Source organism: Manduca sexta, chromosome 2, assembly GCF_014839805.1.
Source record: "Manduca sexta isolate Smith_Timp_Sample1 chromosome 2, JHU_Msex_v1.0, whole genome shotgun sequence".
Classification (NCBI taxonomy): Eukaryota; Metazoa; Arthropoda; class Insecta; order Lepidoptera; family Sphingidae; genus Manduca; species Manduca sexta.
Window position 1 is genome coordinate 2,140,077 of NC_051116.1, and position 23,411 is coordinate 2,163,487.

Here is a 23,411-nt window from a genome sequence, read left to right on the forward strand (position 1 = left end):
AAGTACTTACTCTAAGTTTTTGAAATTTTGAAGCACGCTCAATTACATGGAGCAAAGAGCAAATAGTGGAATTGCAAATTCTATATCTCAATGAAGCTTTAAATTAAGAAGAGGATAGTAAAACATATTTTACGGATAGTATGAAACATATTCACTGACGAGGAAAATCGTACTGAATTGATATTTACTCTGGATTTGACAATTGGAAAAATGGATTATACTTTACCTGGAATTGACTATACTTACGAAAACTACTAATTGGAATACTTACGAAAGACAATATATTAAGAATTTAAATTTGAAGAAAAGAAATACGTAAGACTAGGCAGTATGGTCGTAAGACTATAGCCTGTCCTATAAGGACGAATTATAAAAAAAAAAAAAAAAAGAATATAACGCCATATTTGTTTGATGAAAAGTTATTATTCAATTTTTTCACTTGGAAATATTAATTAATTAAATAATAATTTGCGTTACATTCAATATATTCGATATGTTAATAAAAATACAGGGCTTGCCATTCAAGGTAAAGGATATATAACACGTATTTATATAATAATACATACTTACATAAATATTTACTGATCCTTGTTTTTTAGACCAAGTATCAGGATGTAAAACTTTTGGTTCGGAGTGAGTGCACAATAACTGATTTTAAACTGGACAATCTCGTGGTGGACAGCGATGGAACAAAGAAAGTTCTAGTGACAGTGGGAAACGAGGCTGAAGCGTTCTGTTTAATCAAATGTTTAAATGGTTACCGCATGTCCAACTGTGTTCTGGGAGTTGAAGCTATTTCCACGCCGAAAGCCGCCGTAAGTTCTTCATGACAGTTTACATCATATGCGTCATTCATCATATGCTGGTTACTGCAATCACCCACCTATGTGTTGTACATAATATTTATCATGAAATCAATTTTCAGGAAGTGCATCAACCCCAAAACACATACGAACAGAGACCTGGGCAGAAGTACCCACCACAAACTAGGAACGATTATCCCAATCAAATGGCGAATGATTACAACCGTGGACCACCCAATTACGGACAATCCTCACATAACGTGGGGCCACAGAGACCAGTGGAACCAATGGGAGGGAGAAATGAAGGGTGGAACTCTGGAACTCCGTCTAGTAATCAGTGGAGTCATAATCCAACAAATAACCCACAAGGATCGCAAAATACTGGGTTTCCTGGAACACCAATTTATCCTCAAGTATATTGATATTATTTACTGTTAATCATAGCTGTTGCCAACATTAGTTTTAGAGGGGTGCATCTGCACCTACGTACTATTGCTACATAATATCATTCAGTTTATATTTATTTTAAACTAGCTGACCTGATAGACGTCCTGTCTTAACTATGAATTTGCAGTGTGCATTCTGTCAATTGCTGACAGTTATTTTAAACAATTGACAGTTATATAAAATTGATATTTGAATTGTTTTCTTAAATTTTCTAATTTTCTGCGCAATTTTTTGAATTTTTTCTTTCATAAGAACCTTTACCTAATAATAACAAACACAAAAAAAGGAAATATAGTGAAATCGGTTAATGTTTATATATATTGATATTTAGAACTTGTTAAGAGGAAGAATTCCAAATTATGTGCTTATTGCGTTACACTAACCATTTATGCAGTGCACAATGGAAACTGTCGAAAGGTTTATTTTTCCACTTTATTGCAACATTTATCTATGATGCTGCTTTCCTATTGGTCACAGCGTGATGTTACATTGCTCATAACCTTCCTTGATAAATAGCCTATCCAACACTAATATAATTTTTCAATTTGAACCAGTTATTCCTGAGATTAGCGCATTAAAACAAAAAAAAACTTCAGCTTTTTATAATAGTATAGATAAACATTTATATGTATTCAGCCTCTAATATTTTTGTGATATTACAGCATCCATCTGTACCACAAAGGATGAATAACAGTTCATATGCTGCTAACAGGCCGCAACAAAGTCCCAACTATGGCTATACGCCCAAAAGCAACATGCCAGATTCAGGGGTATGTGTTGATTACTATTTTTAATCGATTCATCAGTTTTGGATTGTATTTTGATGTTTGTTTGTCACAGGTTTTTAAGTAACTTTTGTAGACAATAAAATATATTTAAATCTATAATATTAATTTGAAGAACACCAAAAGCCATGTCTTGGTTAAATATGACAGAAATACAAGTTGTTGGCACAATATTACAAGGTCCTATGTTATTTTTATTTATCATGTAAAAATTAGATTAGAAATTTTCATGTTGGTTATAATTTGGAAAGTTAATAATTTCTGGTTATTCTCTGTATTTATAAGCTCCTTGATTTTCTAGTCCATATATGATGGTAATTGACAACATTTCAAAATGTAAACATGCCTAAAACAAAAATACCGTTTCTTAATTTTTCCACTCTGAGTTCGATTATGAATTTTTAATATTTTTTTAATACTTAATTTCGAAGAAAAAAATTAAAAACCGAAAAATGCTTGATGACGTCACATATACGGTTGAATGAAATAGTTCCTCGGTCCACCTTACTATTTATTTTAAAAAACTAAGACACCGTAATTTGTTAACGTCAAATGTCAATATTACAATAGATACGTCACAACTGTTACTTTCAAAGAGAGAGAGAAACAAAAAAGCAGTCACTTTACTTCTTTTTTACTGCAAAGCAAAGGTCATTGTGTTTTGAGCCGTATATTTGACGTCATTTGGTGCTTACGTCGTTTTAGAATAAAACAAAATTCAAAGTGAAAATCATGAATGAAAATATCTGATTTTCGAAAAAAGAAAAAATATGGGTCTCATAATTTTAGATCTAGTTTCATAAAATATAAAAATTTGGGTATGTTGCAAAAATGAAATGTTGTCAATTGTGAATAAATCAAGATGTTTGTCGACAGAATACGCACTCGCGTCAGGACATGCGCAATATTGAAGCACCGTCGACCCACAACGCCGCGGCCGGTAGCAGATACCCGGCCAGTTTTCATCAAGATAAACCGGTATATAACCATACAAGAAATAGCTCTTATTTACACATCTAGCTTTATGTTTATGAACTTCATTTTCTTATCTCATGTATTTTTTATACATGGAAATAAACAAGCCATGGAGAAGGGTCCATATACCCCGTTTCCTGTCGGCTTCCCTTTCTATAGAATTTAATTATCATTAGAATTGTTTTACGTACCAGCTTTTGCATTCATGCATATTATATTGTGGTACCTATGTAGTGTCGGTTTCCCTTTCGCCACTGCAAAACAAGTATAAAAGGGCCAGCAAATAACTTGAGCACACTACAATGTAGTGGGGATTTTTTTTGGTAAGTTAGTGTAGCTACACTAATTTGCAATTTAATTTCCATTGAGAGGTAATGCGCTCAAGTTATTTGTTGACTGTTATACAATGCACATTTCCAGCTTACAGTCGTTTGTAATGAATGATCCCAATCTAAATCTTTAATCCGATTTCGAGAAACACCAAACGCGTATTCACGAAGGCTGCAGTCTTTGAAATGTCGGGAGAAAATTATAATATAAAAAACCGCGATAAATCGTTTTATTTTGAAGTTTATATTGTTCCTTTATTTTTGTTATAGATAACAATAATGAAGGACAACTTTCAAGGTCCCACGATGTACCAAATGGGTAGCAATCCTGGGTCTTATCCGGGCGCGACTCGTGGTACACCTGCAATTTGGAATCAGGTGAGATTTATCCTTCTACTGTACTTGCTAACAGATCTGATTGGGTAAAATTTCTTGCCAGAAATAAAAGTTAAACAGCTCACTTTGAACTGATATAAAAAGATCATGATATCATCATGATCATCATATTCTGTGGATCATTTTTGTAATTTTATGCAAAATAATTCAGTATTGTCAATTTTTTTTTTACCAGGGTCAAGAACCGAAAAGTCAAGGGTATCCAAAATCAAATCCACTACCATACGAGAAATATGATGATGACAGAAGGCATTCTCAACTCGACAAGCGGTCTGATGGGAAAATACCGCAAGACGGCGTCAGGGTGGCCGTGTACAAAGACTACGAGAAGTCCCGTCAGTTCTCGCCTGGCAGGCGAGTTGCGACTCGAAATACATCTCCATCTATGAAGAAAAGAGGTCCGTCGCCTCCAGCGTCTTCTCACAGAGAAATGTTGGCCCGGCGCCTAGCTTCGCCTGAGAGGAAAATATCGCCTATGGGTGCAGCAATGTCTGGCAGGATATCTCCGCCTATTAGGAATATGTCGCCACCAGGCCGAAGAGTTTCGCCGTCTGGTAGGTGGGTGTCGGCGCGGCCAACGTCACCGCACGGAAGACGACCTTCTCCGTCTGGGCGGCGACCTTCTCCCTCAGGAAGGCGACCTTCTCCATCAGGAAGGCGACCTTCTCCATCAGCGAGGCGACCTTCTCCTTCAGGGAGGCGGCCTTCTCCAATGGGAGGGCGGGTTTTGACGCCAAGGATGGCTTCTCCATCAGGACGTAGGATGTCTCCGTCAGGACGTAGGGTGTCACCAGGCAGGCGGCCACAGTCGCTAGAGAGGCGACCAGGGTCTGGTAGGAGAATGTCGCCGCAGCGTGCAGGCAGGCATGTTTCGCCACCTGGCAGACGAGGGTCACCATCTGAGAGGAGGATGTCGCCTGGTAAATTCTTTCATTATTCAATATGGTTAACAAGGAGATATTGCATTAATAGAATGAGTGGACCATAGACATTATTACTATTAATATAAATAAATGTGACTATGAAATAAATAAGTGCAGTCAATTTGTCCACAATATAGTAATACCGTTTTGGTTTCAAAAACAAAAACTGGTGGCAATCATTAATTTTGCAATAATATCATTATTTATTTATTATTTATTTGGACAACCAACAAAACTTGCACCATACATAACTATTTGTAACATTATTATTTATATGTTTGTATATGTTTGTATATGTTTGTACGTATTATTTTAACGTACTTTTATATATATTTTCCACCAGGCGACAGACGCATGTTAGACAGACGCGAGTCTCCAAGAAGGCTGGCGGCGCAGAAGCGAGGCTCGCCGGGACGCCGCCTCGACTCCCCGCCCCCGGGCTCCGGCGCCGGCGCTAGACAAGTCTCCAGGTATGATAATAGATGGGGGTATGGGAGTTAAAACCTATTGCTGATGATAGAATATATTCTATACTAGCTTCCGCCCGCAGCTTCGCCCGCGTGGATTTCGGACTTCAAAAATGGAGCCAGTCGCGAACGTTCGAGAATGTTCGTTTTACGAAGCTACTCGCTAGGTGATTCGCTAGCCTCTAGGTGCCAAGCAAGCCGCCTGCCTGTGCGTTCGCGACCTTATATATATACAAAAATAATCCTTATAGCATGATTCAGAATTCACGCGTGATGGCTTATTATTAGCGTATTTCATGTATAACATTGGTGTTTCTATATCGATTTCTATGATTCTTTTTTATGGAATATTTAATAATGTTAACTTTTTTAATTAGGGGATGACTGAGAGTGTTATAAACGTAAGAGTAGACAAATATAATGAGAAAGCTTCGAACTGCTAAGCTATCGGGAGTTACATGTGTTATTGTGAGTCAACCATAAAAGATAGACATATGCTGTCGTGGGATATTTTTTATATAATTTTAAGGAGAACATTTCCGTCATACATGATTTCTGTGTAGCTTTAACCATTAACGTTGCACACGCGACGGAAGCTTAAAAAATGGAGTAACTTCTCCCGTTTTCCCAACACTTCCCTTCACTGCTCTGCTCCTATTAATTGTAGCGTGATGAAAAGTATACTATAACCAGCACAGGTGTATGAAAAATAATTGTACCAAGTTTCGTTAAAATCCGTCGAGTAGTTTTTGTTTCTATAACGGTTATACAGACAGACAGACAAAAATTTTACTAATTGCATTTTTGGCATCAGTATCGATCCCTAATCACCCCCTGATAGTTATTTTGGAAATATATTTCATGTACAGAATTGACCTCTCTACAGATTTATTATAAGTATAGATAGAAGATAAGCGCGGATAGCAATCACCGTACACAAGGTGTTCAAACCCGCTGTAGTGGCCCACATAAGGGGCCTTATTCTCTATCCCGCACGTTATTTTGACAATGTGTAACAAGCGCGTAACACAACGCATCATGTTTAGGAAATTTGGCTTACAGAATACCATCCCACGCACGTTTCTCGAAGATAATATGACACGGCCGCGTTACGCGTTTACACTATCATACAGAATAAGGGCCAAGTTTGCGTTCCGGGATCAGCCTGTATATATCCGGTTCTAACAGGCCGGCATAATTGTGTCGATTGTCGACGGGTAGTCATCTCATCAGTCGACATTCTATTGCATCCCCCTTCACATACCATCAGGTTCATTGGTGTCAAATTGCGCTGTCGGTATAAAAAAATAATAAAAAAAAAATTATGATTAGGCAATATATAAAAGAATAGTTCTTTATAAAAATTTTGAAGATGTGTGAAGTCTACTAATCCGCATTAGGGCAGCGTGGTGGACTAAGGCCTAACCCCTCTCAGTAGTAGAGGAGGCCCGTGTCCAGCAGTGGGACAGTATGTAATACAGGGCCAATATTATTATTATTTTAAAATATTTTATGGTGAAATTCGCAAGAGCTACCTTCCTTACTAAGTACTATTCCAAAGTATAGTCTAGCAAGTTCTTGCAGATGATAATAAGTAATAAAATGGTATTTTACACCCCCAATGCATACTAATTTAACTAAATAAATATCATATTCAAAATATATATATTTTTATAAGATACATATAAAATTATATTAATAATTAAGATATAAAAATTAAATGAATATTTGTTAGGTACTCGCCAAGACGTCATCATGACGACAAAATTGTGGACCCCAAAATGGATATGGACGTTGCTAAGGGCAAGCAAGTGAGGCCTGCGTACGAGAGTCAGGTAAGTGATATTACAAACAAGAATTATATGCACTTACAATATATATGTTTAAAATTGTTCACGATTTTACAGAGAAAATATTTTCGACTTTTTGTTATATAACATTAGAATTGAAAACAGGTTGCAATCAGTGGCGAGGAGTAACTGGTTTGCTATGTTGTCTGAATTATGTATTTGGCTAGTCGTTGAAAATCAAAATAGGATAAAGAGTGTAGTGTTTAACGAAATAAGTTTGTGTAGAATATATATATTGTGTTGTTATTGCTAAAGAGATTTAAACAGTAAATTTACAATTAAGTTGCAGAATTTAGTATAGTATAGCTTTCCCAGTACACTATTCTTCGTTTTAATACTTTATTCGGATGTGAAGATCGAAAAACATGTCATTATACTAGCATCTGGGTTGGAGCATACCACATAACTCGATTTTTGGTTTAACATACCAAGTTCATAATCCTCAAACTTCTTGGTTTATTGGGATTTTGAAGGATGGAGCATACATCTCACTACACTGGCAAGAACGTTGGAGAACACCTGGGGTTACATCTAGAATTATACTTAATATTATATTGAGTATCATAGTACCACAAGTTGTTTTAAGTTCTCTGGGGTACGAATCATGGAGCAGTAAACTTGGGTTAGGCATCAAATGTGAAAAATTTGGAGAAAAATACACGATGACTTATATTGATCAGTATCAGACCGGAGGCTGGATTTTTGCTCGATGCGGCGATAAGCTGGCTCCTTATCACATCATGGGACGAAACAGTTGGCGAAAAGTGGATGCCCTGGTTGCGCCTCTGCTTACTCTTCAGTGATAAATGCGTGATGTGTGTGTGTGTGACTTATACGTTCATCAAAATGCAACATTACAGTACTTGACTTTGTAGATAACGTACTATTTAATTTGCAACAAGAATTATGAATATCGTGAAAATAAATAAGTCAAAGGAAATAATAAGTAAAAAAGAAAGAACATGAGGTCTATGCATGTCATAGAAGAATATAAATATATCGACATCTTTTTGTTATATTGTCATGAAATAGTACTATAGTCAAAAAAACAAATTTGTTCTGAAAAGGAAAAGCAGGACAAGGATAGCTGACCCCACCATCACACACATTACTTGGTTATAGGGCATGCAAATTGACAACCGATAATCGGTTATAAGTCCATTAAAAAAAAAACTATAAATATTAATATTGCATAAAAAAAATCCTCTTAAGTATATTGCACAGGAAAAATCTTTTTAAAATTTTTGTTTTAAAGTTCTCATAAAAATATAATATATAGAAGATATAATTCAATTAAAGTTGATAGCTAATATTCCTCGCATAATAGTAGTTGATTTAGTCATATATTATTATTTGTTATGAAAACAGTTAATGATTACAATAATTCCAAAATGTTGATTTGATTTTATTATAAAATTTTATTTCATTGAGAAATAGAACCGTTGATTGACAAGTCTTATTATTTAAATATATAATCATTTTTAGTATATAAAATCTATTTACCTATACTTAGAAATAATAACAAAATTCTGAAATTATTGTGAAAACCAATTTTTATCGATTTGTTTCTAATAAAAAAACGATATAACTTTTCATCGATTACCGGAATATATCGAAAATTGCATGCCCTACTTGGCTATGAGAGAAGAAGAGGGAAATAGTATTGTAACGCCAGGAATCTACTTCTGAACGTGAATGTATGAAGCACAATTACAGAAAGAAACATTGGATATCAAGAAATAACATAAGCTTTAGTGTGAGGTAATTTTACTCAAGCACTATCGGGTATGGCAATTAGAAGAAACGATGTCAAGAAATATTTGAGAAGATGATGCAATATAGGAAATAATAGGGAAAGTATAACGGCATCTTCGGCGCAAGCGGCTGTGAAACTGCACCTTCCGAGTAGCTTCCCGTTTAGAGACAATGATTTGTGTAACTCGCAAATATGACTATTCTGGGTGACGCTGGCTGAGAATTTTAGAAACTATAAGAGGTCCTCTAAGTTTCTGATACCCAGAAGACGACCTCCGACCCGCTGGTCCGACGACATTCGCAGGGTCGCCGGTGGACGCTGGATGAGGAGAGCGGAGGACCGAGCAACGTGGCGCGCTCTAGGGGAGGTCTATATTCAACAGTGGACAGTTGTAGGCTGATGAGAAGATTTTTGGGATTGCAGCTGTATACGAGATCATATAGGATGTGTTTGATTGCCTACAAACCTAATCCAGTTTCAAAGGATTCATAATTATTAATCACTAAACAAGTCCTGGAGTTACTGGGAATATGGTTTTATTTGATCGCCAATGTTATGACTACGTAGAAGTGGAAGAAAAACAAAATGATTATAATGTAATAAGCACAAAACCTTCCATATAGGTAGGGTATCTGGTCGACAATTCTCGAGGCAGGAATTCTCGAGAAATGTGGTTCAAGTCGAGACGAGAAAAAAATAACTTGAGAGGTCGAGAAATCCATTTAAAGGATCTTAGAGCAAAAGAAACGTTCATATTATGTCACGGAAGGTGCTATTTGCTGGCTCCGTTATGTAATTTTGTGGTAAGTAGTTATTAGTTACTTACTACTTATTTTTTTTCTTAACTTATTTCCAGGAATGCTTTTATTTTGTTTCTGTAAAATAATATTTTAATAATATACATACATTAGAATCGACAAAGACTTACAGATTTTAGTGTTACGTAGATTGTTAAATTTTGAGATGCAATTGTATGGTTAATTTTATTGGCTTTTTATATCTATTCGCTGGTTTGGATTACTTTCGATTACCTTGAATATACACATAATTTAACTAGCTAGTTTTTTTACGTTGCTTTGATTTTATTGATTTGTCAGATTAACAAAATAATGTTTTATTAAAAGGCTTTCAATAGTAACTATTAATATAATTGATACCTAATTTTGATCCATGAAAATCCTGGTCGAGAATTCTCGTGCCTCGAGAAGTAAAAATAGACGAGAAATCAAAAACCCTGTAAAAGTGAAATGCAAGGAAGGAGATATTCAGCATCGCCGAAGCAAAGACAGTTGCAACTGGACGAGATAGGTCTAGCAAAACCATTGATTAAAAATGAGGGTAATTGTGCCGAAATGTGCTTAATTTTTTAGAAGAGCTTAAAACAAAACAAATAATCTACTAGATGTCGCTATGAGTATAATGGATCGCACAACGGCCCGACCTTCTACGGGCTAAGTGCGGAAAACATAGCACATAATGGATAACCATAGACCGAAATTACCTTTGATATGAATAACTTCAAGAGCCATTTATTATTTTTAAATTGAAGGTGGCTAAGGATTGAAAAACTGGAGGAAGATATTTCTCCCAACTACGTCGAACCGTCGAAGGCAAAAAGTAATTGGTCGCTGTTAATGAAATTTCAGGAAGACATTAAAAACAAAATGTACAAAATACAAACGATCAAGATCTATAATTCACCTTCTGACTCTTTTATATTGCTGAACAGAAAAGTTCATTGGGTTCTATACAAATGATAATAGTTTTACTAAAGCAAAAGGGAATTAAAACGATCAATATCTTTGCAGGAACAGCTACATTTTCAAATTCACACGCAAAATCTGGAAGTTACAGAAGTTATTATTAAAAACAGATTGATCAAAAGTAAACGTTACATGATAATATAGAAAAGTTAAATGATTTAAAAGAAGCGAAACCTTTGCCTATTTACTGCTGATTCCAAATGCTATAATGATTTTAAAAAGTCATTTTTTTTAAAAGCGTGTAAAGATATAAAGAACGCTATGGCTGATTTGATGGAATGTAACGCAAATCATTGAAGAGATACTAAATATGGAAGGACCAATAAAAAATGATCGTAAATTTAAATAAATTCGGATGAATTATTGATTCAATTTCACAGAAGATTAGAAAAAAGGAAATAATTCAAAAAGTATTAGGCAATGGGAAAAATAATGTTTTTAGTTCACTGCATATTGCATGGAAGAAAGTGGCTGGTCCATAGACTGAAGTTATTTGTGATTTTTTATTCGCTTCTGTAACTGTTTTAATATAAGGATCTATTTGCCCAAGAATCAGTGGATCCATCGTTGTGGAAGAGAGCAGTAAAAATTGTACATTTTTGTATTGTATAAAAAGAAAATTAACTAATGGATGTTTTGGTAAAATTATATGTCGGAAAACACTATGTGATGGTCTATATTACAGACGAGATTTTTTTCAGAATAAAACAGTGTTTTATGTCGTTGGTAAACCGGTGGTGGACAATATAATTTAATAAAAAAAACATTTAGGCATTTTACTTATTCTCACCATAAAGAGTTTTTTTGTACATTTACTTGTAAATTGCAATATACAGAATCAACGAAGTGTTCAAGTTCATTTCATAAATGACTATTGCCAGGTACATCAACCATCAATGACAATGATTTGTCAGGCAAGGTACTATCCTCATCGGAATTCTCATCCTAGAGGAATATTCCTCTACAAAACATGTACTTATTTCCTGATGTTTATATTTCAATATTGCATTATTTTGGAGTTTGCAATTCATTTTCAATTTACAGGCATCAAGCCAGGCTATGTACTCAGGTGGGTATCGGCAAAGCTTGAAAGAAAACGTTGGGTACCCAATGTCTGGTGCACGACAGCCGGAGCAGCGAATGTCTCCGTGGCATCAAGAGAGGGACAAAAATACCTACCCACCTATGAAGAAAGAAGACGATAGAAGAGACATCAATGAGAAACGTCATTCAAGGCAGTCCCGCTCTCCTGTTCATCGTGATCGATCTCCCATCAGAGACCATTATAGGACTAATTCGCCAGTGTCACGCTCGCCGCGCCGCTCGTGGGCGCTGGAGAAACGGCCCTACGGTCGCAGCCCCGAAGCAACAGAAGCTCCACCTCCCCCGATATGGCCCGGAAAGAACTCTCGTGAAGACGACACCTACAAAAACAAATTCAGTAGTCACGAGGACGTTCCTAAACATCCAACTGTGTGGGAACGTCCACCGATGAAATTAGAAGACCCAAAACGCGACGAATCACGCCGCTCTGGTGAAGACAAGGCACGCGGTCGTGGTGCGTTCGATCCAAACCAAAGGGAGCCGAAGTTCAACCCTCGTCACGACTTCGAAGACGGGCGTAAAGAAGAATACCAGCGTCAGCGAGACATGGCACGAAGGTCGGCTGAAAGACGAGACTACCGAGAAGGTCATCCGAAAATGCACGAGGAGAGCCGCTATGACGACTATCGACGATTGAGGTCGCCGGGACGCGAAGAACCCAAGAAACCAGAGTTTCATAAAGAATTTGATAAAGACTTTGAAGATATATATAAAAGAGCACAGGAGTTCAGGAAGAAAGCTGAGCAGCTGCGCAGGTCCGGCGACAGTAGGCGGGATGACCATGACGACGAGCGACGCGAGCCACACAGGGAAGAGAAGTATGATCGCCGCCGAGATAACTCGCCCCATCGACACGCGGACATGGACCGGCATGAACGAGAACCCGACCGACGTTACGAGGATCCCAAATACAAAGAAAGGGATCCGAGGGACAGGGAGCCAGAATGGAAACTAGTCGACAAAATGAAAAAGTACCCGTTGATGCCGCACGTGAAAGCTAAGCGGGAAAAAGCGGCCGACGAACTTCTAGAAAAGATTATGCACAAGTACAAGCAAATAGCTGATTTAAACGAAGATCAAAAGAAGAGAGTGGCGGAAGAGTTAAAGTTGGGACTGTCGAGGATGTTCACGGACATGTTTGGGGATACGGATGTGTCGTTCATAGAGATAGTGATCAAGTACCAGGCGAAAGTGAGCGCCAAACAGGAGGAGGCGATGGTGCGGGAAGTGCTTGAGTGTTTGCCGTCCATGTTCAGAAGGGGCAAGAGGTCGGCGCCAGGTAAGAGCATTGCTTACGTCGATTGTTAGGATATTTGTAACGCCCGGATAGTGACCACTGTACACAAGGTGTAAAATCACACAGTGGCCACATAAATGTGTCGTGTGTATATCCAGTTTCAAAAAGGCCAGCATAATTGTGTCGACTGGCGAGGAATAATCAGATGATCATCTCTCGTGAGTCGACAAGCTATCTGGACCTCTTTACCGAGTCATTTTGCCGTGCACAAATAAAAAAAAAAAAATCATAAGGAGCGAGAGGATGTAGAATGTATTAATATTTCGCCGAGCTCATTTGCACGCGATTATGTAGTGTATAAATTAAGTAAACCATCTTGATTTTTATAATCGGATCGACCGAGGATATTAGAACTGATGCTTGTAAGATATCACTAGTCAGCAACAGCTTCAAATGATACCCTAGTTCGTATGATGCCCTAGCGTTCTGACATATTTCGATAAAATACTAGGTAGTAGGTAGCTGTCTATCTTGTTATGGATTCTGTTTAATTCTGATACGTCGAAACTATACATAATTTTTCTATAGAGCTAGTATAATGATGTATAGTCTAAATGCCATCAGTTTAATTTTCATTAAAATGTTATACAAAATTTTGTATCATAAATAAACTCTGATAACAGTTTTTCCCATTCTCTATAAAAAGCAGCCAATTCACAATATGACATTACTTGATCCCAAACCGTGGATAGAAATCCGAAAGATTTTTTAAATTACTTGTTTTATCATATAAATCACACGAATCGCAGCTAGGTGGCGTAAAGAAGTAAATATATAAAAGAATATTCTAGTATCTTTACTATCATGGTATCGTTGCTGTGCGCTTAAAATTTAATTTTCTGACTGGATGTAAAATTTTACTTTTTTTTTTATTTCAGAACCCGAAGGCTCGTCAAAGATGGCGCGCTATTCTCCGCAGTCCGCCATGAAAGAAGGTAAATGTTTGATCACATTCAAGTACTATTAATGCCTGCGTATCATAACATTGCGGTTGTCTAACACAAGCTCAGCTTTCAGAGACTTTTCATTTTTTACAGACGAAGCAGATGAAAAATGCAACAATTCGCACGGTAAGTACATTAGCGTTAGTATTTTGTCATGTTGTTCGATAGTTTTGCGCCATTCAAGTTATTGAAACAGTTCCAGATTGGAATATGAACGTGGAACAACCGGCTAAAAGCGGTTTCATGGCGCAAAAGGGAATGGTGAATTTGCCTCCGCCGCAACTGGTGGCGCCCCAGCTGGCCGCGCCGCCGTACGCCAGTTTTGGTCCGTCTGCCGCGGCGCAGTTTGTCACTCCACAGATGGTTTCACAGATGATGGTTCCCCTCACGATGCCGATGGTACAGTTCGTACCAACATTCCCACAGAATCAATTCGAAGGAAATCAAGACAGACAAACATTCAATTCGCATACAGACGAACACAAACTCTTCTTGTGCAAAGACGATTTTGAACCTTTCACAGATGTGCAAGCCCAGCTCCTGAAAAGTTTCTTGATATCACAAATCGTCAAGGTAACGGAAACTTCACAGGGCTGGGCGCCGGATCTGACTCTGAAAGGGATAAACACGATCCAACGGTACGAAATTTCTAGTAGAGACGAAGCGTCTAAAGACTGGCTTGTTAATCTAGATTTCAGCGATTTCAAACTATTCCGCGTGTTAGTTTACACTGATGAAGAACTTTGGTACGAACGCGCCGCCATCTGGCTGCCCGGCCATTCCAGATGTCGCAGTATCGAGCCCCTTGATAAGCTCAAACTGCAGAATCGGAAATTGGAAGGCGTCAATATAGGTAAGTGGAAGTTTGTGAAGAAAGTAGTTAACATGAAAGGCACGCGGCTGTATGTAGACATGCCGCCGTCTTCCACCTGCGCTCTCGAGAAACACAAAATGATGCTCAGCTACGAACTGCAGAAGGTCAACGTTATACTCAAAGCCGTTGCGGTTGACAAAGATGCTTTCGATGCTGGACTAAAGGAGGTGTCCATGAACCCAATGATGTTGACGACCGCGATCCAGAACGCACCGATGCCGTCGCTCTCTCACGATCCTGGAGCAGTGCAACTCACCCTAAAAGGCAACAAAACTATAAGTATTGACGAAGCGCGTAAACTCAAGGAGTGTATAATATATCACCTATTTAGATATCTTCAAAGTGGCGGAACGAGTCGGGTAGACTTTGTCAAATACGGTAGTCTGCCGCCGAACCATTTCGGTGTAGTTCCAGAGAATCCCGAGTCCAAAAGGTGGTTGCTGTCGACGCAATTCGGCAAGGTGAACCGTTCACTTATAGTCGTGGTAGGAGGTGACGAATCGAATGTTAAGTATTTCAGGATGTACATGCATTTGCCGGTTGAATGTCCTTTGAACGCCAACTTGGCGATAGAGCGGTTGCGTAGAAGTAACCAGGGTGTGAAAGGGATCAACTTTAATCTTTGGAAGGCGTTGAATAGGATGACAACGCTAGAAAAGAAAAAGCATACGTTGGACGTGAAGATTGACTTGGAGTCAGTGGAAACATTGAGGACGTTGAACTTCCAGTTGGATTACGTGGATGATAAAAACAACCAGCAGATAGTCATGGTGAACAGTCGACACACTTCACAGCAACTGCACGATATGATTAAGGCGTACAGGGATGAAATGAGAGACAGTTACGATATCGCGAACATGGATTTGGGGTCTAGCGATGAAGACGTTATATGTTTGGATTAAGGTCTGTTTTACAATGTTAAGTTTTTACCTTTAGATAACGTATAACGCAGTTAATGTGGATAGTACACTTTTGATAACTATTTATTTGGTGCATAGCTGTTCATGTGATTTTTGAATTTGGTCGTCTTATTTTTTATGAGTAGCATTTAGTCAGGAAACCAGCACTTGATGTATTTCTGTAATTCGATGGTTTACTTCAGAATTTCTACACAATACGGTTATGCTAATCATTAAAGACTTGATTATGTGGATTTGCATATTTTAGACGTTAAGACAAGAACCAAACGTTGCAGGGTTTAGAATTGCGATTTGGCATCGAAAAACCAGCTTTACCAGCAAGACCTAAGTCGCGTTTCAACTTGCAAATCGATCAAGACTTTTAAAATATATTTCGTCTTCATTATTCGTGAAGTCTTACTTCAGTAAAACATTATCATAGATTTTAAGGATTGTTTCTGTAACGACAAGTTTCTAGACGTATTCTAAGGGAATAAATTTTTGCGTTTATTTTGTCTTTTGTATTTCAATTCTATTACGCCGTTCCAAATATTTTTATATTATAAACAAATTTCAATTTAGTACATCTTGCGGTACTACAGATTAAGCACGTAGGTATGTAAAAACTAATAACATTATTCTACTAATTTTCCAGATTTTTATTGCACTAATCTAGATTAAACTTACAGAAATTAGGACTCTAGAACTTTTCATCATCCTTAAAATTATCTCCCAACAGGGCGCCACTGATCTTAAAACACATATTTCATGAGTATTCAGTAATTTCGCACCATTTCGATTAATTTAGTTACAGATGTGTTTATATGAAAAAGGAGAAATTATTACTAATCCGTAAGTTTAACTTTACATTTTACTCTTGGTTGGGATCAGCGCATATAATGCAACGATTTGCTGTATATTCGTTATTGTACAACAAATGTTTGAATTGCCAACCCTGGAAACATTGTCTCGCATCATGTACAAAGATCTCATTTAAAAATTGAACCCAAGGTCTTCTTGTTTAGAGTCCAGGTTTCACAGAAGTCTACTCATTAATCTAAGAAGATGCAATATGGTAAGCATAATGATAATAAAGAATTCTTGTCAAATTTCAATAATTAATTCTATTAGGCATCACACATAACAAATCTATATTTATCTGATAGATACGTTATTAGGCAGGGCACCCAATTTCGCAACGTGTATCGTCCCATGATGTGATAGGTGCCGAGCCTATCGCCATAACGAGCACAATTTCCTGACTTCGGGCTGATACCGATCTACTATAAGGTATCGAAACTTCTAAAGATACAAATAGGTATGGTTTAAGGTAAGGAAATGCGAATTTCAATCAAAATAATTATACATATACATCATATGGCTCAACCAGTTATTATCAGATATTATCAGTGAGATTGGCTTACAGGGTTTCTATGAACAAGGTATTTTAAATTTATTATTTTTCAGGTCATTAATTTCTTTCATTCATATCCTTATGTATTGTTCTTTTGACAGAATTTCTACAGTATTTATGATTGACTTTCCTCATCAACATCCTTTATCCTCTGAGCTATCCAATTAGGTTCAAAAGTATTGCTGCTGAGAATTGTAACCGACTTGCGACCTAAATCAACTGCAATTAGAGTAAGATTTCAGATAACGGCCCGATTTTCTTCAAAAAATATTATTCATTAATCATCGCTTGACTTTTCTGGGCTATTACGGCGGAGAAAACCAATTTGTATGTTTCACACTTATTTTATGTTATATTCAGTAATGACAACCTGGAGAAGAACCTTTTGAAACAGCGGTTGGTTTGACAATTGTCCTTGTGTATTCTGCAGGTCGGGTGGCGGGTATTAAACTGCAGAACAAGCGGTGCAAATCGCAATGTTTGTTCATAGGTTATGTATCGACATTGCTTCAATATCATGAATGTAAACGCAGATTTTATTCGTGTTAAAATTTATGTTTCACGGAGACTAGCTGATGACGCGGCTACACTTTTGCTCTACAGTTAGCCAAAGATTGTCACTACGTACAAAGAGGGGATTGTAAAAAAAAAATATGTTCGTCGTAGTTCATTGATAGTCGTTCTACTACGTCTTTGGAGTGCAGCGAGTGTCAGGTAGTTTGCATTAGATATGGAAATGCATGCGCATGCGCATCCCGCAGCCACATATTGATGATCGCGGAGTATTGGTACGACAATCTGGACCGGTGAACACCACAATAATGTTTTTAGGCTTATTTAAGGTTTTTAGTGATATCTCGGAAAATTATAACCGAAAATAAAGTTCCCTGAAAGTCATTCTCACCTCTAGCTTGATTGATATTGGCAGAGATTTTAATTTTGTATTCATTTACCTACTTGGGTTGAAATTTTTCTATTTTTAAGATCAAAAGATTTAGTATCCTAACATAAGTACATAACTAAAGCAAACAACAGGTAAGCTATACATAGTTCATAAGCGTTAAGTGTTCGTTATAATGGTATGAAGTACTGCGGCCTCTGAGAGGCTTGCAAGACGCATAACAATACAGAAATATAAAGACGCGTGCATCGTGGTACCTTTCAGGAGAATTCCCACTAATTGGCCAATCGCTGAGGGATAAAACATTTTTATCAACTTTTATTCTATTTTTCTATGGTATTCGTTTTTTTTTTATAACTTTCTCTCAAAAGTCCTATGGCAATATCTTATTGTTTCTCTTTGGGGTAATAATGTTTGACCCATTACTTCGCAGAAAGAAGACCCCGTTGGAGTCCAGCAAAAGAGGAGGTGCAATGGGATTTGAGAGGAGGTCCTAACGATCCCCGAGAAATGGACAGGCATAAGTATGACAAATTCGATCATCATCCCAAAGAACAGAGACCCAAATTCATTCACAAAAGGGAAGACGACAAACCGATGAGAAATCCAACGGCACCAAAACCGAAGTATGAGTCGGGATCAAAACTGAAGTATGAAGCACCACCAAAGTTGAAGTATGAATCAGCACCAAAACTGAAGTACGAAACAGCACCAAGATCAAAGTATGAAACGGCACAAAAAATAGTATATGAATCGGGACCTAAACTGAAATATGACGCGCTACCAAAACAGAAATATGAAGCGCCACCAAAACCGAAATATGATCATCCGACTACATCAGTACCCAATATGAAACCGAAAGAAGAGGTTAAACCGAAGCCCATTACTCCGGTCAAACCAAAGGTAAAAGTGGTGCCGAAGGTATCACCTAAGAGTGCTGAGAATAAGGAACAACAGCAGAAAAATGTTGAAGCGAAACAAGGTGCTGTTGAAGGTAAAAATCAAAAATTTTTTTTTGCTATAATTTAACTATGACTGTGACGCTAATTTGTAACTATGACTGTGACTGCTTCGATGGCGAAGTTGTATTGTGTTCGCGGTACGATACCGCTTCTGGGTTCGAATCTCAGGTTTGGCAGTGATATTGGTTGTTTTTATTGAATATTAGCCTGGAGTCTATAATTTGTGCTCGATTTGGCGATAGGCTCGCCCCCTATCACATCATGGAACACACAGACGAAAAGCGGGTGCGTTGTTTGCACCTCTGCCTCCGGGGAAAAATGCGTGATGTGTGTGATTGGATTTGTAATTTTTATATTTATTTGAATGATGGATATTTATCGCCTGGTGGCCGCAGCGTTTGTCAAAACTTTAGAATTTTTAAATTACTTACTCTGATCCTAATTCCTTTTCATTAAAATGGGTGAAAGATCCACAATTCTTCTATTGTAAGAAATTATGAACAGTGGGCACCTTTTCATATTAAATAATTCGCTTGTTCGTATGTCGATTTCTTGTGATAAAAAAATTAAACCAATCAAAACATTAAATAAGTAACTAATAACGTTAATTCTCTTTCTGTCTATCTTTCTCTCGCAGAGACGCCGATGGAGGACACCATAGATGCTTCCGCACCCGGCGGGTACTATGAACTGAGCCCGCTGATGGCGCGTATGCTCGACATGGAACTACAAGACATCATGATAAAAGTAATATTAAAGAACTGGGCTTTGCTTGCGGGTCTGTTCGGTACAATTTATTGCATAAAAGTCTTTCCAAATTTCATAGTTGTAGGACTGTAAAATTTCACCTAATTTTACTCAGTGATGTATGGTTATGATGTAACAAATATTTAAACATCATGTATTTTTTTTTAAACTGCAGGTATGGCAAGAACTTCCGGACAATCCTTTGACTGACGCTGAGAAACTCGTAGTGAATAAGCTGAGGAATGAGGCTGGAGATGATCTTAGAAATGTGAGTACATTTATTTATACTTTATACGGTATAGTAAATGTCCGGCTCGAAGGACCAATATTTTTCGCAAATTAAATCTGTTTATTACACTGACTGCGACGGCTACGTATGACAGGTCAGCCACTTCTCTACAAGATGGTTGAGCAGGCCGATGGCTGACACGTGTTTTATACTCGTGATTGTGTGTTGCTTGTATTGACTATTCTGCCTATTTTATTTGAAAATTTCAGATTCAGTTGTTTCATGATTCCTGAGAGGATTGTGCACTTGTATGGGAATTTAAAATTTATTTATTTCCTACTTTGCAAATATATGAATGAACTACTTTTAAAATAAAAAAAAAACTCTTTTTTATTATCATGTACTGTATTTTTTACCTTGAACTGATTTTGAAAAGAATATCACCAGAGTTTCTTGCCCGTTCTTCTCTGATGAGAACTCCAAACTGGTAGAGTTTTCGACTCTCGAGAGAATCCGAGTTAATATTGACGGAATATAAATAATGAATAACACATTATAAGTACGAATAAATTATTTCATCTAATTTATTTAATTTCCACAGGCATTTGGACTGAGCGCGTCACAAAGGCTACTGAATGTCTACAATGTAATGTACATAAAGGTAAATACATAACTATCATTTTGTAGAAATAATAAAACCGCGTTCTGGGATTAGCCTGTGTCTATTCAGTTCCAACAGGCTGGCATAATTATGTCGACTGCCAAGGGGTATTCATCTGTTTTTAAGCAACATTCTGTGGGACGCCACGCCACTGACCATCAGGTGTAGTGGGGTCACTTTGGCGTTCACGTATAAAAAATATATACATATTTTGCAGATGATATTCACGGCGAATCCAGACGGTCAGGAGTTGGCGCTGTTCCTCGTGAAGAATGGCATCAGCAACTTCAAGTGGAACAACGTGAAGCCGCTCTGTTTCGTCGCGGTTGTACAGAACGTGAACGACTTTGACCGGCTGTGCGCCACGCAGAATTATACTATCGGTGTGTATGAAAATACTGTACATTTCACCAGTTATATATATAAACTAGCTTCCGTTCGCAGCTTCGCCCGCGTGGATTTCGGACTTCAAAAATGGAGAAGGTGCTCAATTTGTCGGGATGTTTTTTTAATGTATGGTGGTATGCAGGTGGTCCGATTGTCCGGTCAGGGTCTGATGATGGGATCCTGGTGAAATCGAAGGAAGCTTATAGCATGATTCAGTATTCACGCGTGATGGCTTATTATTAGCGTATTTCATGTATAACTTTGGTGTTTCTATACCGATTTCTATGATTCTTTTTTATGGAATATTTAATAATGTTAAAACAAATATAATGAGAAAGCTTCGAACTGCTGAGCTATCGGGAGTTACACGTGTTATTGTGAGTCAAACATGAAAGATAGACATATGCTGTCGTGGGATATTTTTTACATAATTTTAAGAAGAACATTTCCGTCATATATGATTTCTGCGTAGCTTTAACCATTAACGTTGCACACGCGACGGAATCTTAAAAAATGGAGTAACTTCTCCCGTTTTCCCAACACTTCCCTTCACTGCTCTGCTCCTATTAATTGTAGCGTGATGAAAAGTATACTATAACCAGCACAGGAGTATGACAAATAATTGTACCAAGTTTCGTTAAAATCCGTCGAGTAGTTTTTGTTTCTATAACGGTTATACAGACAGACAGACAGACAAAAAATTTACTCATTGCATTTTTGGCATCAGTATCGATCCCTAATCACCCCCTGATAGTTATTTTGGAAATATATTTCATGTACAGAATTGACCTCTCTACAGATTTATTATAAGTATAGATAGATAAGATTTAAGATTAGGGGGGTCCTCACTTTCGCCGTATCGTTAGGGCCTAAAAGGCGTGCACGGTACGACATCGCGCTGAGTTCCCAGGTCAGGCAAAGTGCCCTGGTTGCATCCCTACCTGCCTCTTTGGGGATAAAGGCGTGATCAGTATTTTTAACATATTTTTCAAAGACTTAAAATATCTCAGAAAAAAAGTAACTTGTAAATCGATGTCGTTTAATTTTGATGTTTGTAATTGATCTAGCGACCAATGCGTCAGTCACGGGTTAATTCTTCAACGAATTCCAATAAAACGACACTTTTTTTTTAAATCATAATAGATATATCACAATAATAAAATTCGTAGATCTAAAGCTAATCCATTTTGGTCTATTACTAATAAATAAATAATTGTTGCAGGTAATGTTAAAGTGACTATTGCACCATTATACCAATTTACTAAATGCCCTCAAAGATTACGCACTAGTTACAATATAAGCTCTACAAAGAGTGCTCACTCAGGTACATTTAAAGTGGAAGCGAGTAAACAAAGTGACCAACCTTCAGTAGTTGCTGAAGCAAAACTAGCAGAAGGCACAAATGCTAATGAAGAAACTAAAACAGATAATAAACCAGTACCAACAAAAATAGTCGAAAAACCAACTAACATTAAAGAAAGTGCCAAAGCCGAAACAATAGCTGTAAAAAATACCGCCAAAGTTGAAACTGTAAAAGAAAAACCAAAGGAAACTGTTAAACCACCAACAAATGTTAATGCTACTAAAAACGCGGGAAAACAAATTATCAAGAAAGAAGAGAAAAAACCCGATACAAAGAAAGAACCTGTTAAGAAAGCTGTTAGTAAGAAACCAAAAGCATTGTGCACAAATCTATTGCAAGATGGAAATGATTATGACGAATTGAATGATGATGAAATAATGGCTTTAGTGTCACAAGGTATTATACTAGACGAGTGTAGTGGCTCTGACATAGATTAAAATGATATCTGCATTCGTACTGATTACAGTATGATCCTCGTCCTTTCGCCACATTAGTGGCGAAAGGACGAGGATCATGGCAGAAAAAATAAGGCGCCAGTTCGGAATTTTGATGCGTTTTACGAACGGAAATTTTAATCCACCAGAATTATTCATAGATATTATTTTAGGGATAAATAGGCTATATTAAATAGACCATCCTATATAGAATTTAACGACGAATTGATTGTTTTTCGTCATTGATTGTGTTGAATACTTGATGTCATAAAATATTGTAATAACAATTTGTTTGTGTTATAAAGCTAGTGTTAAAATAAGGTTAGGTGACAATACTTTATAACGTAATTGTTGTTCTTCTCCAATATAGTTGTGGTGAGGGAAAACTGCAAACTTTATTAAATGGTATTTGACAAAAGAGGTTTAGATTAAATAAAGTATAAAATAATTACAAAATGTTTTATTCATTTCTTCCTTTTGAATACGCGGCGCGCGGTCTTCAGAACCTTGGGCTTGTAGTAAGAGATTCTATAATTGTTAAATTTCAATAACTATGTAAGTATATGGCTACAAAAAAAAAGGTTTCAGAGTTTGTAGTTTGAACATACCGCTGAAGATGTATCATGTGGCGCTGGCCCGGAATATTTTTTATGGTTTATATGTATAGGTTTCAAATCTTTATAGTTTACACAATAGTTGTA

At 37.2% G+C, this 23,411-nt stretch overlaps 1 protein-coding gene across 4 annotated transcripts; it reads left to right on the forward strand.

Moving 5' to 3' along the window:
• The first annotated feature begins 72 nt into the window (after window positions 1–72).
• On the forward strand, window positions 73–23,158 carry LOC115450870 (serine/arginine repetitive matrix protein 2). 4 transcript variants are annotated; one of them, XM_037437671.1, is made up of 19 exons: window positions 93–526; window positions 600–815; window positions 926–1,216; window positions 1,913–2,020; window positions 2,912–3,013; window positions 3,610–3,717; window positions 3,911–4,655; window positions 5,002–5,128; window positions 6,861–6,960; window positions 11,539–12,877; window positions 13,774–13,830; window positions 13,933–13,965; window positions 18,361–18,921; window positions 19,527–19,636; window positions 19,812–19,904; window positions 20,467–20,526; window positions 20,744–20,909; window positions 22,136–22,735; window positions 22,768–23,158. In XM_037437671.1, exons 1-18 carry the CDS (start codon window positions 494–496, stop codon window positions 22,711–22,713), a joined length of 4,827 nt encoding a protein of 1,608 aa, XP_037293568.1. In that variant the 5' UTR covers window positions 93–493; the 3' UTR covers window positions 22,714–22,735; window positions 22,768–23,158. The 4 variants fall into 4 exon arrangements, with proteins under 4 accessions (XP_037293553.1, XP_037293562.1, XP_037293568.1 ...); XM_037437675.1 differs by lacking the exon at window positions 13,933–13,965 and having other exon boundaries at window positions 95–526; XM_037437656.1 differs by lacking the exons at window positions 18,361–18,921; window positions 19,527–19,636; window positions 19,812–19,904; ... (2 more) ...; window positions 22,136–22,735; window positions 22,768–23,158 and adding an exon at window positions 14,036–16,128 and having other exon boundaries at window positions 73–526.
• Window positions 23,159–23,411: the final 253 nt, after the last annotated feature.